General features: G+C 42.2%; 1 protein-coding gene across 3 annotated transcripts; it reads left to right on the top strand.

The window, feature by feature from the left end:
• Window positions 1–1,922: 1,922 nt before the first annotated feature.
• STYK1 (serine/threonine/tyrosine kinase 1) lies at window positions 1,923–16,571 on the top strand. 3 transcript variants are annotated; one of them, XM_077178395.1, is made up of 10 exons: window positions 1,923–2,173; window positions 9,221–9,325; window positions 10,151–10,294; window positions 11,261–11,509; window positions 11,759–11,940; window positions 13,661–13,744; window positions 13,976–14,184; window positions 14,393–14,433; window positions 14,716–14,812; window positions 15,258–16,571. In XM_077178395.1, the coding sequence occupies exons 2-10, from the start codon at window positions 9,259–9,261 to the stop codon at window positions 15,460–15,462; spliced, it is 1,278 nt and encodes a 425-aa protein (XP_077034510.1). In that variant the 5' UTR covers window positions 1,923–2,173; window positions 9,221–9,258; the 3' UTR covers window positions 15,463–16,571. The 3 variants fall into 3 exon arrangements, with proteins under 3 accessions (XP_077034510.1, XP_054487135.2, XP_077034511.1); XM_054631160.2 differs by lacking the exon at window positions 1,923–2,173 and adding an exon at window positions 7,629–7,846; XM_077178396.1 differs by lacking the exon at window positions 1,923–2,173 and adding an exon at window positions 8,686–8,765.
• The last annotated feature ends 1,921 nt before the right edge of the window (window positions 16,572–18,492 follow it).

The following is an 18,492-nucleotide window of genomic DNA, read 5'->3' as shown; positions in this document are numbered from 1 at the left end:
TGTGCTCCAGCTGTCTTGGAGATAAAGAGGATGGTTATGTTAATAAAACTGCCAGTCTGCTGCCTTTCAGTGTGCTTAATCATAAGGAAAAAACAGAGAAGGATAGAGGATGTTAAACAGGCAATGTTTTCTTTGTGGATTCGCATACAATACAAGACATAGCAGGAAAAGTCTGTTTTTCGCAGGACAATAAATGACTTCTGTCACTTCACTAAGCAGGGGGAAAGGCTTGTTGATGAATGAGGAGGATTATATAGGCTGAAGCCTGAACTCTGAACCATTAAAATATCTTATCCAACCAGTCAGACTGGGAGCACAACAGGGACACTGGTGGGGAAAATTAAAAGCTGCAGCCATTGCTGCTTTTGCACATGCTTACCCTGAATATTTAACCCTTTGCCTTTCACACTCTCTTCCACAGTAGAGAGGTGTAGAAACTGAAAGGAGGAAGATTTTCAGTTGTCATATTTTTAAGCAGGAATCTGAATAGGTTTTCCCATAGGTGCCCTTGAGGAGGGTGCCTGTGGAATGTAACTCATTTCAGTAAGGAACTCATTTAAATGAGGAACTGTTATTTGCATTTTACTACTATTTAATGGAGAATGAGGTATAAGACAGATCCCCTGCTCCTTCATGGAGAAAACACTACAGAGAGTCAATGCAAATTAGTACCAGAATGAGAGGAAAGCTGAAATCAGAGTCTAGGCCTACATTCTACAGCTGTAGTGATCTTTCTATTTCAAGAAAATTTTCAATCTAGAAGATGTCTCTCCTGGTTTCTCAGGGGATAAAAATCCATATCACAGGACTGTTTTACTGATACTACTTTGCCCACTCCTGCCAGTGTCTGTAGAGAGATCAAGCAATGAAAAAATCACTCCTGCTTTTCACCATTTTGCACACATGGGTTAATGACAGCTGGAAGAATAATGCTAAGGAGAAGTCTCTCTTAAATTAACTATTGTCTTTTGATACCTAAAGGTATTGATTGTGCCACAACTAGAGTTTTCCCCACAACAACATAATTATATGCAGTGACAAAATGTTAATAGGAGTAGATGAGTTTGGCCAAAACAGTTGGCAGAGATCACATCATCTGCTTCATCTTCCCCAAGCCACCTGCATCGAGTTGCTGAGTGTGAAATGAAGTTTGTCTCTCAACAAGAACTGTTGTTTACTCTTGAAATGCAACTGCCTCTCACTCCTGTGAAGTAGGTAAGCAAATAATCTTGTGTAGACTCACATAGGCAGGACTCAGGCTTCTGAAACTCTTAACACAAGATTTATCAGTGACAGGGGAGGGCAGACCAACAGCTGGGGCTTGCATACATGGATTGGTTGGGAAGAAAGTCCCCAGAACTAAAATGCAGAGGTGTGATGAAGATTAGACCCCACGGCTGCTGAGGACACCAGGGAGCACAATGGAGACCCCTAGGGCATCATGGCAGGAAAAGGTCACAGGGAAGTTCAGGAATATTGTTTGTCCATGCATTCTGCCAGACCTTTCCAAAGTTCTGGCAGAATGCATGCACAGCCCAAGCAGGAGGGACACCAAGGGGCAAGGCAGAATGTGAAAAACCCTGTGTTTCTGCTGTCTGCTGTAGCATATTTTGATATCATTAGTCTTTTATCTCTTTCTTCATTTGCAGACTGTGTTCCTGATGGAATGCTTTTTCAGCCTCTGGAGTCCTGGGGGTTTTGTACAGATTTTCTGTTCCAAGAGCCCATTCTTTTTAAATGTGAACCTGTAGCCAGAAGTGTATGAATTCTTTTTATTACATAACCTGTCCCTCTTGATCTGTGTTGGTGTGCCTTTCAAACCCCACTGCAGGTGCCCGCCCGGGGGGCTCTTTGCTGTGCCTGTCTCTGTCGTCAGCCCATGAGCAGCTGGTGTGTGGAAGCCAGACAGACCTGTTCTGCAAGTGTGTGCCTTCCTGTCAGCTGCGTGTTGGACATCCCTGGGGAGACAGCTGGGGAGACCTAGAGCAGCAAGGAGCTGAACCTGGGCGGGACTGGAGTAGAAAAATCAGTGAGGAGGAACTTAATCATAAGAATTACAACCCTACCAAGGTAATCATCAGAGTTACTGGGAGTGGCCTCACAAACTGGGAACCGGCAGCCGGAGAGCTTCAGGAAAAGACAACCGCAGGGCAAAGGACGTGGTGTCACTCAGGTAAGTGAGAGAAAGAACTTCTGGAAGATCAGCCCATGAATATTAATTTCTTAAAAGACTTTTAATAACATAAATGTGACCTGAATTAGAAGGTGGCTGTACTGTAAAGTCTATATGTCTGTGTGTGTGCATGTGCATATGTGCATGTGCTTACTGCTGGTAGTGAAGCTACTTACAGCCATTTCTGTGATCGTAATGGTGTTGGGGTTTGAGGAAAAAATAAAAGAGGGATGTCCTCTACACTCTGTCTAATTTGAATGAAATGGCTCATAGGCCTTTTTTAAAGAGGAAGAAATTAATAAAGTAATTAAGTTTTGTATAAAATTAGCCTCAGTTCACTGAAACAGGGTGATGCTATGCATGTGTGTATAAATATGTCCAGTCTTTAGTTAAGTAATACATGCCTCGGGCTGAATTCGGAACTAATTACCATTTTACTCCCATCACTGTTGCTTGATTGTAATGCAGTGATCTCTAACCCAAAGTGGTGCAGATATCTAGATTTTTATGTGTTTACCTGTGTGTGCATGAGCTACTGATTAAATGACAAACAAAATCTGTGTTAGATCCACCAAGAAACATCCAGAACTTGGAAAACTAAAACTAAAGTTATCTACACAGCTTCAGGTGGCTGTGAATTTATGAAACCAGATTTATGTTGGATTTCTGAAACCATTAAGCAGCAATGTGATGTCATACAGTGTTTTTATCCCACAGTTGATTTTTCACAACAAGAGCTATATGTATGCATGGTCCTTTGAAACAAAAATCCTTCATTCTTCTCATGTTCTGTCATAGCTTTTGCTGTCACGGTTTTTCAGAATTTTTGTATTTGTGCTGGGGTTTGATACAGGCTTAATACAGACAGCTACCAGCAAAATCAGAGCTCAGTCAGCAGGGAGACATTTTCAAAAGTAGTATATGATTTTTGCTTTCATAAAAGGAAGCCATAGATAATAGTGTACTGTTGAAAGTTTGGCCTCTAGACTTTTAATAGCCTGCTCATTAAAGGCTTCGGTGTAATGTACTCCGTGGGTTTTTTTATTATTTTAACTCATTCTTCAGATTACCTGTGAGGAATTACTTTGGGTGGCCTTAGTTCATTGGGAATGTTCAAGATATGTTAATTTTCAAGATATGTTCATTGGGAATGTTCAAGATATGTTAATTTTCCAGAAATTATAGTAGTCCATGTCTGCATTAGAAAAAAATATCTTTGTCTTAATCCTCATTCAGGTTCTGTACCATTTCACACTTCTGTACTTAGATTTCCTTATGCAGCACAAATAAATTAATTTTTGTAGATGATCTAAGCAAAACCTAGCACCGTAAGAACTTGCATATCTCCACTGAAATGGTGCCAGTTAGAGCTAACATTTTTAGCATAAAGCACAGCAGCAGTGAGTCCTCCTGACTCATTTTTCAGTGCAGTAGTGACTGTTAACTTTGCCTGTTTTTCCTGCTCTATTGAAAGGGAGCCAAGTTTCCTCTAAGTAACCACCTGCTCAAATAGCAGCATGGGCCTCATTATTTGCTGTTTTCTCTGTGATCTAGCTCTTCAAAAGTGGTCAGCCTAATTTTCTTCCACTCTCTTAATATGCTTCTGTAGCAGCTAGCCTAAGTTTGATATTCCAGTATTGCTTTTAATTTTGGACCAAGAGAAAATCTTGTGTTTCTGTATCTGATTTTTGAAATACTGTTTTCTTACAGGGTGTTACAAAAGTGTTTCAAAAGTGAGTTATACCAGCTGTTTCAAAAGTGAGTTATAATACTAAATCTTTACAGCTGAGACATTGCTACAGCAAGCAACAGGATATTATTTTTAGTCCTTGATCTCAAGGACAGAAGGGACTTTGGTGTGGCTGGTCAGAATTTCCCATTCAGCAGAGGTGAAGATGCTGCTTGGTGACCCACAGCTGCCTTGCAGTGAGAGATGAGGTGACTCCGTGGGCCAGGGAAACCTTGCAAAAGTGACATGGTCTGCCAGGCTGTTGGAAATAGTCTCTATAAGGTCTTCTGCTGGCAGAAGAGACAGAATATGCAGCCTAACAAATGGATGGCTGAAACCTGTCAGGCTCATTTTTTATTTGTTTTGGATGCTGCTTTTAGTAAATGGTGGACATGGCAGGGAAAAAAAACCTCTCTTTTTCACTGTTTGCTTTACAGTGGTGCTTTATTCCTCCCTCTTCTCTGACATTCAATGTCCACAACTGCTCACACCTGTGGTTTCCTGCTGTTTTGGTTCCTGCAGTTCCCTGGTAGCTCCTCTCCCTTCCTGCTGCACAGCCAGCACAGTGCGCTTGTGCAGAGCAGTTGCCAAAGCCTTGACTGTTGACCATGTTTAAAGGTCAGATAAAAGAGGAAGGAAATAATAAAAGCAGCAGTGAAATAGTAATGGTCAAAGCTGGAGAGCAAGGTTTTGCCCCTGCAAGAAATTGAGTAGAAGACATAACGTTTAAGGATTTGTCTTTTATCAGTCAGGCAGTGGGCTGGACGAAAATTACTGAATTACTCAGCTGTTCTTTATGTGCCTGTAGTCACATTACAGCTGGTCCTCCCAACTAGTGCATGAAAAACAATTATTATTTTTACAACAATTATTAAAAAACAATTATTATTATTATTATTTTTATAATAAAGTGGTATGCAGTTAACATGGGACAGGATGTCTGGAGAAATAACTGCATTAAGTCCATGTCAGCTCATAGCATTTTTTATAGGGTCTAATAAAGATCTAGATGAATCTTAGTCTTTGTTTTTGTTGTATTTAATTAATCAGCTGTTTCTTTAGACCTTTAGCTAATCATTACACAAGGATTTGAATGTTTGCACTGATGATGGGAACTGCTCATAGCTTACAAATTAGACATATTCAGGGGCAAAACTGCATATTTGCTGTGAATATGGACAACTTAACTCTCCTGAACATGGCAGGAGCAAGCAGCAGGCAGCTTCTGTGTGGGCAGTATTCAAGCTGTCTGTTCCCATATATTCCATGGGCGTCTTAAGTCTTGATATTTCTTTTCAGTCTTCACCGCAAAGTTTGTCACTCAGGCTTCTTAAGTCTTCGTTCTGGCATTTTAAATAACATAATGAGAACTTCAAGGCCATAAAATGTCAGAGAGGATTGATTACTATAGGGTTTTACAATTATGTGAATGCTTCTGCTATTGCTATGGGGACAATATCCATCTGAGAATGAATGACAGGGGACTGGAAAAATCATGGTAAGGTTTCTGCTGGCACACAGTGCTTGTGGATCTGTGCTGGCACAGGGAGTGGTTTCACACTGCAGCTTTAGATGAATTAGCCATTCACCCCTGACTAATACCTGCCACTAAAATGGCAGGAAATCACCATGGCAAAAGAGCAGTGGATTTTTCCTTCTTGGTTAGTGGTTTGAATCAATTTACCATGTGATCAATTGCACATTTGAGAGCAAAACAAGCAATAAGAAGACAGCAAAGACAGGAGATAATCCCTTCTTTTGGCATTGGTGAACACTTAGTTCAGCTCAGCTACATTCACATTAACTATTTGGGTTTCCTGAACTGGTTTAAGCAGCTCCCACACCTGCCACCTTCTAGCTGCTTATTCCTGTCGCTGTGTTGCCCTCTGTGCTTTGTCTAAATTGCCAGGGCAGCAAAACAGCTTGGCAAGCAAACACAGCTGGAAACAAAATGCTGCCTTTTCCCCAAATGTTCATCCTGTTGGCAAATGTGCACAGAGGGGCAGTGTTGGTGTAGGATGGGGGCTAATTAACTTGTCACTGCTGCCAGGCTGTGGAACTGCTGTGCCACGTGTAGCGAGCACCAAGTAGCCTGCTAGGAGCAGTTTGCAAGTGCAGGTGACTGTAGTTCAACTTCTGCTAAGGTTTTGCCTTGTATTTCCCATTGTCTAAGAGCAGCTGCTTCTGCTATTTTTAGGTACTGTGGTCTTCATTGTATATTTAGCTTTGACATCAGGATTTGGGTTCAGAAGGGTCAGAAGGCTCTGCAGAGGGATCTGGACAGGCTGGATCCATGGGCTTAGGCCAGTTGTGTGAGATTCAACAAGGCCAGGTCGTGGGTCCTGCCTTGGGTCACACCAACCCCCTGCAGCTCCAGGCTGGGGCAGAGGGGCTGGAAAGCTGGGAAAGGCCCTGGGGGTGCTGGGGAGAGCGGCTGGACAGGAGCCAGGTGTGCCCAGGGGGGCAGGAGGCCAATGGCACCTGGGCTGTGCCAGCCATGGTGTGGCAGCAGGGCCAGGGCAGTGACTGTCCCCTGGGCTGGCACTGCTGGGGCCACACCTCAGATCCTGGGGCACTTCTGGGAACCTCAGGACAGGAAATGGACATTGAAGGGCTGGAGCGTGTCCAGAGAAGGGAACGGAGCTGGGGAAGGGTCTGGAGCACCAGGAGGGGCTGAGGGAGCTGGGGGGGCTCAGTCTGGAGAAAAGGAGGCTCAGGGGGGCCCTTCTGGCTCTGCAAAACTCCCTGACAGGAGGGGACAGCTGGGGGGGATTGGGCTCTGCTCCCGGGGAACAAGGGACAGGACGAGAGGAAACAGCCTCAAGTTGTGTCAGAGGATGTTTATATTAGATCAGGAAAAATTTCTTTGCTGAGATTCATTAAATATTGGGATAGGCTACCCAGTGAAGTTGGTGGAGTCACCATGCCTGGAAATGTACAAAAAGCCTGTGGGTGTGGCACATGAGGGCATGTTTTAGTGGTGAACATGGTGGTGGTGCTGGGCTGTTTGATTTGATGATTTTAATGATCTTTTCCAATCTCTATGATTCTGTGAATTTCAGTGAGTGGAATTCAGTCTGTGTAAAAGAATATTAAGAAATCCAGTGGAATAAACAAGCTGACATTTAGTTAAAATTGCACAAATTCTCTAATGCACATTCTAAATTGAAGTAACACAGTGTATATGTGCACATGATCTAGACAGCACTGATCTTGGTACAGTGTTAACCCACAGGCAAGGAAAATCAGAATGCCAGTGAGGTGCAGATTTTGAACCTTTTAAAATATTTTGCTTCCTTTATCCTGTCTTGGTACTGGAAAAATGTCTTCATCTAATAAAATAAGTCCTGTTCTGTGTTGAGTATGCACATGAACACATTAGTTCCACATAACTTTTGTGTATCTCCCATTGCAAAAAATATTAAATGTATAATGTGAGTTCTGTGGATTTCTGAGTTACCATTCTCCTTGTGAGTATAGGAATGTAAGAACTGCAGTGATGTTACTGCTAGACAAGTAAGCTGCGGAAACAGACTAGTACAGGAATTTATTTAGTCTTGGCCTGAAAAGTAGCACTGAAAGGCACTTCAGAATTACCATAGTGAGCAAAACTTCTTTTTCTGCTTGGTGAGTATTGTGAGAGGATAGAGAGAAAGAGTGTAAGTGGGCTTCTGTAATCAATCTTTTCCAGTGCTTACACCTCCATAAGAAACCGCAGCGCATGGGAGTGCCAGGGCAAATAAAGTGCCAGTGACTGCCAGTGTTTTCATTCCGGGATCCCACGGTTCTGCCCTGAGTGTGGCTGGAAAACATGAGTGCCACCCACTGGCATCACTGCTGGGAGGTGCATAAAGAGTAGGGAGGAATCTTTTTTACAGAGAGGGACCAGTGTAGAAATGGCTGCTGTGTCAGAGCTTTTTCCATGGATCTTTGCTGCACTCTTTGTAAGCACCAATGGGGGTGTATGTGCTTTTGTGTGCCTGTGCATGCATGGTGTGTAAATGTCAGTGTGCATTTCTAGTAAGCACCTGTGCAAAGCCATTGGCAAGTTTTAAGATGGAGCTTGGACTGTTCATGACTTATACAATATGATTGCTGACTAATGGTCCTGAAGTCTGTGTGTATCTGAGAATGAAGGAAGCCAGGACTGGTCCTGTTTATTTGTGTGTACATGTGTGTGTGTGTGTGTGTGTGTGTGTGTGTGTGTGTGTGTGTTAGAGCTGAGGTGGGTTGTTTCAGTATGCTTGCACTTCAGAGTGTACCTGAAAAGCTTGGTATTATTGCTGTGTTATTACTCCTTTGACTGGATTCCTGGTATAGCCAACCTTGGAACCAGGTAAATCTGCTAGCACATTAAGAATGAAATTAAATAAAAAAAGGAAACAGACTTTTTGTGATACCTTAAAGCACAGGTATATTCCATTTGCCTCTCTCTGCTGTCTCTGATGTGCAACTGGTAACAAATAATTTCACTTATTAATTTTAAGCATGAGAACAAACTGTTAAATATTTCATCACTAAATTCCATAAACTCAATGCCCTATATTTGCCATTGAGGTTAATTGCCTAAAACTCATATCTGAAAGCACAGTAGGCGCTTACAGGATAGAAGTTACAATTCCTATAAAATGTTCTAGATAATACTGTTTGCAAAGCTGTTAAGTCTTACATTTTGGCAATGTTTATAAGAAGCAGTGACTAAACAAGGTGGATGCTTGTACAGGCTGTGGATTTTCAGCTACAAATGCAGAAGAGATGCAGCTGTTGTGCTTCAGAATACCTACAGACTTGGCAGTGCTCAGGAGTTGGTAACAGAGAGCCCTAATGACAACTCTTTTTTCTCCTTATCTTTGTACAGCAACGGTAGGAGTTGTGGCAAGGACTGTAGTCGGGAATGGCATTTTCTCTGCATGCTGCTGATCTGTTCACTTGTAATAGACCAGAAGATAAAATGCTGAGCCATTCTGGCATCTTAGAAATGTGTTAGCTAGGAAGGTATTATATGTTCTGTAAATATAATTAGGTTCATATCTATGGATTTTTGTACATATGCCAGCCTTCAGGACTAGGGGGTCCTCATTTGCTTGTGGAGCACTGTAGAACAAGCTTAACCCTAAATTCTCTCTGGTCATGCAGTGCATCATCCATAGGATATGATAGTGGATGTCCTGTGTCATTCTGCAAGCCTTCAAATCCCAGTGCTGCTCCCTGCAGCCACTGATTGTAAGGGGTAGAAAGCTCCCTATTCACTTCACTTCTTGATTTATCATCATCCTTTCTCCCAATAAACTTTGTTATTATTCTCTATGTCTGTGCAGAAAGTGGGGGCTGGAGGCCTGCTTGCTTGTAACTGAACATGGCAGGGGATGTGAAAAGATTCTCACGGATGCTGCTGGAGTGCAATAGCAATGACAAGCTATGTGGTAAGATTCACACATTCCTTTAATAGGATTTCACATGCTTGCAGGAAGGCCAGGTTCACTAAAAAGTGTGCCAAGCCCTTTCTTCTCCTCCACTGCATCCCAGCCCACACAGAAAGATTTGATGGAGCTTTCCCTGTGTTGTGTTTCAGGGAAGAAATGTTTATGGGGATGAAGCCTCTGTGGCTGGATAAATCTCACATAATTTCAGCCATTTTAGTGAATTACTACTTCGAATGAGGTCCCAAAGGACCAGTTTTGTGGAATTTTGATTTCATGACTTTCTGCCATCTTTGGGAACAGAAAAAATGGTCTCAACCACCTCCAAATCTGGAGACATGAGAAAGATAGATAGTTACCTTCACAAGCCTTGCTAATTGCAACGTCTTCCAGTCAGATTCCAAAGGTGACCACACCTAGTTTCCTTTAAAATGCTCTTTGTAATTTTACTGGAAGGAGCTGGAGCTGTAGTTGCACATGATGACACAGCAATATCCAGCCCGTCCCATCTCCCTGCTGTCCTGCTGCCAGTGCTGTTTCTGTTTCACTGGTGGATGTGACTTCAAATGGCTACAATTCCTGGCCTGCATATTAAAGCATCTAAATAAGTGATGTTAGGTGTGGGAATCTTAGTGATTTCATACTGTTTAGGTACTCAGCACCTTTGAAAAATAAGGTGGCAGCACTAACAGTGTTCAGCTGTTCCAGAGGATGGAACACACACTTTTGAGGTTGGAAGTTACTGAAATGGATTGTTGCTACAGCACACTGTTTCTGTATAACCATGTAGCAACTCCTTGGTTTTCCATTTTCTTTCTCTGCTGGCAGTTGTGCGTGAACATCAAACAGAAGTGATCGTTGTCCCAGTTCTCCTGGTGGGAGTTTTTGTCATTGTGCTCACTGTGATCCTCTGGCTTCACTGCCGTGGCCTGCGAGCAAAGCGGGAGCAATCAGCACCAGCCACAACCCCAGGTAAAAAAATGCTTTTCAACCAGAGGAAAGAGTATTGGCCAATACAATATGGCCAATACAGCCAGAAGCCAATTCCATTTCCCCATCACTTGAGCTGTTAGGCAAAACCATTTATGAGGATTCTGAGTGGTATTCAGCAATCCAGTAAACATTAGAAAAATTGTGAACACTGATTTACTTCACTTTGCAGCAGCAGTGGTGGAAGCTGTAGTATAGATGGACCTGAGAAAATCTAAAGCATCATGCCATGTGGGCTGTTTAACATGCTGTGGTAACATCACAAGAGCTGCAAAGTGTATTTATGTAACAGTTCCTGGAGGCTGCTGCAAGGAGAGTTTTACGGGGGTAATTATGAATGATAGTAATTTTGGTGTAGATTACACCTAGTTAAGGCATTTTCTATACTGCCATTTAAGAAATTTAATTTCGAGCTGCTGTCACCCTCTTCCTATGGAGATAACATGAAGTAGAACAGGGTGAGGGGGTAGTAGGTAGTAGAACAGGGTGAAGTAGAACTGGTGAGGGGGTAGGGAAAGGTTTGTTGGTACACATGTGGCTGTGTGGAAATGAAAATACAGTTCTGAGCTAATTTTGTGTATGTAGAGGGAAACAGAACTTGTGCCTATATTAAGAGAAACAATTGAGAACTGGTAATAAAAGAAAATGTTCATTGCTTGAGCACTTTGAAATGAAGTCCAAATGTGTCTTATCCATAAAGGTTATGTAGTTAACTCTGGGAGAAATTTCTAGACTGATTCTGTCTTTTCATCAAATAGAGTGGGAGATAAATTCTTTGTCCTCTTCAAGGGCCAGGATAAGTAGGATAAAATAACAGTCCCTTTTTTTGCCCTGATTTCTGAAACACTGTGGAGCAAAAATTAAAGAGCATGGGAGGATGAGCACTGGCATCTATTACAAGAGTTCATCTGTCTGCTTTTATGCATCATATGTGTTTGCTTTTGTCAGTGACAAGAAAGAATCAGCAGGAACCCTGCTCAACAGAGAACCACTACATCCAGCTGAGTGAGAGCTCTGTGGAGAGCCTCCTAAATTCTGCATCCTTGACTCTGAAAGAATTAGAGATACCACGAGAGAAACTCTTACCACACAGCTTGCAGCTGATAAAACTTGGTGCCTATGGGAGCATCTACAGAGCACAGTTGGAAACTGGGAGCTCTGGGAAGACTAAGGCTGTGGTGTTGAAAGCCTTGCAAGGTATGGGCCGTGGTCAGCATCCACTTTGGTACAGTCTCTGTATCCCAGACATGGTGCTGGGCAGAGCGTTGCCATCAATACTGGGCAAGAACAAGCTATGTTCAGTACAGAAAGTCCAAGATGTTCTTGTAGGAATGTCTTGGTAGGATTAAAGATTGCTGACCATGTTGGTTTTAGCTGTCAACCTGTTCTTTGCTGCTTCCATTTGTTGTTGTTTTGTTTTCAATTTGTTTTCTTTTGTTCTCTCAGATCCAACTAGTCCCCAGAAAGTAAAGGATTTCTTGGGAAGGATTAAATTCCATCAAAATCTTGGCCATCATGAGAACTTGGTTGAATTGTTTGGATGTTGTGTAGACCAGCTCCCACTTTATATGATCATGGAAGATGTGTCTCTTGGTGACCTGCTGACATTTCTGTGGACATGTCGGAAGGTGAGTCAAAAGAAATGATAATAGAACAGCTTCTTAAATTCCTTAGGTACATATCTATCCATAAGTTATAATTTCTTTTCATCTCTCCATGCATCCCTCTATATCAATCAAAATTATTTCCATGCTCCAAAGAAGTTCTACACAGGTCCAACTTGGCAGATCATTGAAGGGCATTACAGGCACTGGAATTAGAATGAATTCATAAAGCCATCTGAATCATGTCTCACTCCAAATGCTTTTAAGAAAGCAGAGCAGTTACAACGCAGGGGAAGGTCATGGGATGATAACTAATTGGTAAAGACAGGAAATAGAATATAAGAATGAAAGGTTGGCACTTGCACTGAAGGGAGGTCAGCTATCTAGGACATGGTGCTGTTCATTCCGTGTATTAATAACCTAAAAATGGGATGACAATGACGTGAGGATATTTGCTGATGATTCCAGCCAGTAAAGCCGAGGGCAGACCCAAAGGAATTGCAGAAGGATCTTCCAAGATTGAGAGACTTGCCAATAAAAAGAACAGATAAAATTCAGCATAGTTAAAAATGAAATAATGCACAGGAAGAAGTTTCTTATATATGAATGATGGCTTCATGTCTGCCCATTGCTGATGAGTGGTAAAATCTGGTGGGATGAGGTCTGATAGTATGAGTCCAGTGAAAATGTTAACTCAAGCTAAAAAAGAGCCTAAATATCAGGGGAGGTTTAGATTGGATAGCAGGAGGATATTCTTCCCACAGAGCGTGCTGGGGCACTGAAGAGGTGCTCCAGGGAATGGTCACAGCTCCAAGGCTGTCTGAGCTCCAAGAGTGTTTGGACAACACTGTCGGGATCAGGGTGGGGTTGTTGGGATGTCCTGTGCAGGGTCAGGAGTTGGACTCAGTGGTCCTTGTGGATCGCTTCCACTTCAGCATATTCTGATTCTATGACTCATTGTTACAAAAGGCACAGAAACAAAACTCTGCTATTACTGTCTAAATCCATCACTCTTCTACATCTGAAACTCTAAATAGAGGATTGCTTCCTGTCCTGTTCAGCAGAAGGTCCAAGTGGTAGGAAATAAAGCCAGTACATGTCATGTTCAAAACAAACAAATGGAGGTGATTCTTCATGATCTGAGGATTTGACTAATGGAATGTCTTGCCACTGACTGGTGTGGATACTGACAGTTCATATTAGGTCAGTTATGGAAGGTAACCTTTCAAAGGTTACTGAACATGTGGAAACCATAACCATCTAAGGAAGTTTTTAAGTAGAATGTATCTGTGGGCTGTAAAATGGCACAGGAAGAACATTGTGTGTTTACCTTATTCTCTCTCTCATCTCTCACTGTTATAGGCAGGGTGGTAGGAGAGATAGACAGTTAGTCTCATACCAGGTGCCCAATTAATGTGTTAGAAATGCGGTTTTCTACTCATCATTCTAATTTATAATATATCTTTCATCTGTGTGGATTGTCATTCTTCACTGTCATTCTGACAATTTCTGTCTAACATTAATTTTTTCCCCATGTGTCAATTTGCCCACTAGTGTCTCTAATATATTTGTCTTACTCAACATACCCTCAGCATCACCCATCCACGTCCTCCTACATTTCAGTCAATTTATGAGCAATTGTGAGAAGGAGGAGCATAAGATTAGATAGATTAGAAGGAAACATTCCCCACAATCCTACTGCTGTGGCATTTGTTTTAACCAATGTCTCTTATTTTGTATCTAGGATGTAATGGCAATGGATGGTGTCCCCTATGACCTCACTGAGAAGCAGGTATATGAGGTTGGACAGCAGGTTGCAGCAGCTCTGGTAAGTCTGCTCAGGTTGGTTGCATTTTTTCCTTCTTACTTGATTGCAACACAAGTTTGTGTGGTGGCTTAAGTCTTCTTGGCCTAAGCACTGAGAATAAAGGCTTTGTGAAAATATGCTTCCTTTATGTTGGTGAGAACATGTAACTTCACAGTGCTGAAGACAAGCATAAACTCAGTGAAAATTTGTATCAATTAAATTTCCTGTTTTCTTTCTTTTCCAATTTCCCAGGCTTATCTCGAAGAAAAGAACTTGTTCCATGGTGACATTGCTGCCAGGAATGTCCTTCTCCATCACAACTTCACTGCCAAGCTCTGTGGTTTGGGCCTGGCCTACGAAACTCACGCACACGGTGCCAGCTCAGTCACACGGAAAGTGCCCGTCAAGTGGCAGGCACCAGAGAGGCTCCTGAACAAATTCCCTACCATCAAGGCAGACATGTATGGCTTCATTTTGGGACTAGAAGTTCACCTGTCTCTTTTACTCCTTTATGTATCATTTCATGTCCTGAAATTCACAGGAAGGCAGATCTAGTTTCAGCATAACACTCCACTTTTACAGCTCATTCTTTCTCCTGTCTGCAGGCCATGCCTAGTTTTAATGTATTTAAGCCAGCAAAAAACATCACTTTGTTTTCTTTTCTTGCAGATGGTCTTTTGGAATTCTACTGTATGAAATGATTACATTAGGTAAGAAGATTTAATGCTAATAAAAAAAATACATAAAGAAGCAGCAAATTAACAAGACCCAAAATCTCTAATTTTAGAATGTAAAGTTGGGCCATTTAAATAAGCACCCTCTTTTTTTCCAATTTGCAAAGTCTCGTCAATTCCTTTTAGACCTTCTGTTATTGTGAATTGTGTAGAAAGAAAACCAGATTTTGATAGGGAAGGAAGACAACCTTGCACAGAAGCTGCTCTCTGTAACCACTGCCATAGAGTTTTCTACTATTGCTCCTTTTGCCCTTCCAGGTGCTCCACCATATCCTGAGGTGCCACCTTCTGACATCTTATCATACCTGCAGAAACAGAACATTATGAAGCAGCCCTCGAGCTGCCAGCAAGCCATGTAAGCCACTCTCTTTATGGACAATTGAACATGAGGTTGGCAGAGCTAAATGGAAACGAGACGTAGAAAATGAGATTTTACACAAGATTTCTAAGTCTAGACTATACTGAGAATAATCTGTTAGCTGAGGAGATTTGTGTCTGCCACATCTCCTTACTGAGTTCTGCTGCATAAAACCTCTGTGGCCAAAACCTTTCTGTTCTCCTCTTGAAAATGACACTTGTTTCCATTCCCTTCTGTTGAAAATGACACTTGTTTCTGTTTGCTTAAGTGCCCTTGCCATTTGCTGCTCCAGTGTTTTCTTGCAAGGTACAGCACTGCTGGGGAATAATTTTTCTCTTCTAAGTGATAGGATATACTCTGAAGTGAACAAAGTATCCAAAGGGAAGACCTAAGGTACATTTCTTTGCATGAAGGCATAATTTCATCATTTCATGATTTACAGGTACTGCATCATGAAGTCCTGCTGGCAGTGGAGTGCAGCTGACCGGCCTTCCCCAGCACAGCTCTTGTGCTCCCTGAAAACAGCCATGAAGACCAGCAATGGGCACACAGTGCTGCAGGTGCCTGAGCCAGTGGTGCCTGAACTCTATGCTGATGTTGCTGGTGTTGATGTGCACAGCCTGGTGAGGGAATACACAATCCTCTGAAGGGTCCTTTCATGTTTTGGTAAAAGAGAAAAAAGTCTCAGAGTTTTCCCTTTCTAAGTATTTTGCAAGCTCAGAACGAGGTGCATATGTTGGAATCCCTTTGTTCTTCAAACATCTATAAAATCTCCATGCCAGACACAAGAAACTGTTATCATTATTGTTAAATCAACCTGTTGGTGTCATTCTGCCAGTGGTCATTTGGGAGTAAAGTGTGTTCAGGAAGCTGTAGCAAATGTAATGAGAAACTTGAGTTAAAGGAGTGTTAGGTTTGTGTGGCAAGGTTTTGGTGATGGGGTGGACTGCAGAGGTGACTTCTCTGAGAAGATGCCAGAAGCTTCCCCCAGCTCCACGATGGACCTGCTGCTGGTCAAGGCTGAGCCCTTCAGCAACACTGGTAGCACCTCTGTGATTACATATTCAAGAAAGTGTAAAAGATACTGCACAACAGCAGGTGAAAGAGAGGAGTGTGAATGTGAGAGGAACAGCTCTGCAAACATCCAGGGAAGGGCAGAAGGAGGAGCAGGAGTTGCTCCAGAGCTGGGATTCCCCTGAGATTCCAGGCTCAGCCCACAGAGAGGTGGCTGAGCCTGTGCAGTCCCTGGAGGGCAGGAAGGGTGCAGAGATCCACCTGCAGCCCCCAAAGGAGCCCATGCCAGAGCAGGGGGATGTCTGGAGGCTGTGACTCCAAGGGAAGCCTGTGCTGGAGCAGAATCTGTCCTGGCAGAATCTGTGGAGAGAGAAGCCCTCATTGGAGAAGGACTGCACCTCATGGAAAGGGATGCGTGCTGGAGCACTTCATCAAAACAACCCTTGCAAAGAACTTATGTTGGAGAAATTCTTGAAGGACCTACTTTCCTTTGGAGGGAGCCCACACTGGAGCAGGAAAAGCATGTGAGGAGTTCTCCCCCTGAGGAGGAAGGAGCAGCAGAGACAATGTGAGATGAACTCACCACAACACCCATTCTCCCTGCTGGATGAGAAGAGGTAGAGAAATTGGGAGTGAAGCTGAGCCTGGGAAGAAGGGAAGGGTGGAGGAAGGTGCTGAAAAACTTGGTTTTATTTCTCATTATACTTCCTAATTTGATTAGCAATAAACTAATTTTTCTCAAGTTGAGTTTCTTTTGCCCATAGCAGTAATTGGTGAACAATCTCTCACTGTCCTTATCTTGACCTGGGGGCCTTTTGTTATATTTTCTCTCCCCTGTCCAGTTAAGAAGAGGAAATTACTGAGTGGCTGGATGGGTACCTACCATTCAGCCAGTCAACCCACCATGAGGGTTCTGGAAATTTTTCCCCATCTTTTCTATCCCAGGAAAATGGGACCATTTGGGATCAGTTGGATCTGTTGGCATCAGCTGGGTATGTGAAAGAGGAGATGTCCTGGGGAACATGCTGGGATGGTGTTCAATAATTCTCTGGGATTTCTCCAGCGCTTTATACTCTAGCTTCCCTTGGGAGCATGGACACTGTATTCAAACACACAAACCCACAAAAAACCAATCCCCATGCCTCCCTGCCCAACAACAACAAAACCAAGCAAAACCCTTAATGTCTGTGGATGCAAGAAGCTGTCACACAAATGTCATACATCTTCATGGAGAATATGCTTTCTGTGCAGGTCAGGTGAGTACTCCAAAGCTTATATGAAATTTTTTGATCATTGATTTTAATGGACATACAGACATCATAAAAAATTATGCACTGGAAGTTGTGGCTATTTTACTTTCATTTAAAAAGAAGCAGAATCAGTCTGTGAAACAAATTTTCTCACTTCTATTTCTAAAGTTGACAGTATCTTAGAGTTTTTTTTCTCTTACTATTTTGGCACTTTGAGCATTAAAGGTCCTTGTGAAAAAAGACTAAATACACATTAAAGGAATAATTTTACCATTCTGTGTGAAGAGTGGATTCAGTGTTCACTCAGCATCCCCCCACTTAGCATGACTCTTTCCATTCTGGTTTCCATCAAAACTTGTTGGTCTTCTTCCAAAGACAATGGTAAGAAATTTTCTATTTTTAATGTAAAATGACATGAATGAAATAGTTGTTCTTTCTATGTCACTTAGGCTTTGTAGGAAATGATGTTTGCTTCCATAAATAAATGTAATATGAGTTCATACAGTACATGTGTCACCACTATACACTGGGACATTGCAAAGTTCATTCAGGAGGAAGCAGTCAGCTTTCTGACTTTTCCCATAGTGTTGGCCAATTGCCACTTGGATCTTCATAAACCAGTTGGTTAAATCTGACCTGGAGAATTGAGATAGTTTCTTTTCCAAATGGTAAAATAATAACATCCTTTTCTCTCTCCCTCACTTGAGAACAGGTTCAAAGCTGCCTGGTAAATTAGGTCAAATTCACAGTTATCTTTGGTGAATAAACTTTTCATTTAAAAAAGCATTTGAATGGTTCAAACCTCCCACTGAAGAGTGGATATTCAGAAAGGTCTTGCCTGTGAAAGGTGGGTGTGTGGCAGGTAATACAATCCCAGAGCTGTGAAAGCATCCCCAGTGCTGTTGCAGACCTGACAAATAATGCATAGGGAGCCTTGTTAAACAGAGAGCTAAAGGTAACAAATGCAGCACTGTTCTCAGAGCACAGAAACCAATGCTCTGCTTTACACAAATGCTCATATTTTATTTCTGTTGTGAAAGCTCTGATCAAGGCAATCCATGGGAATTCAGATGCTGAGCACCTCACAGCCTCCAACAAAAGGTCTACTTTGGTTTCCCCTGCAAGCAAATCTGTGCCAAGACCCTGCTTATGAATTTGCCCACAGAAAGGCTTTTCCTGCTGTATGATAAGATGTGATTTCATTTCCCTTCAATAAACTGGCCTTATTCATTCTAAGAATGTAAGCATTCTTACTCTGATTTGTCTTCCCCTGGTTAATTTATGTTGGTTTGGAAGTAACTGAATCTAAATTATAGTAAATTTTATACTGGCATCATGTAATTGTTCACGTGAAGTTACCCTAATTTAACTGCTCTCCCTGCTTTTTAAAATAGCCTATACAGAAATCTTTTC

This window comes from Agelaius phoeniceus, chromosome 5 (genome assembly GCF_051311805.1).
Source record: "Agelaius phoeniceus isolate bAgePho1 chromosome 5, bAgePho1.hap1, whole genome shotgun sequence".
Taxonomy (NCBI): Eukaryota; Metazoa; Chordata; class Aves; order Passeriformes; family Icteridae; genus Agelaius; species Agelaius phoeniceus.
The sequence above is the reverse complement of the archived record's forward strand: the minus strand, read 5'-3'. Positions and strand labels throughout refer to the sequence as shown.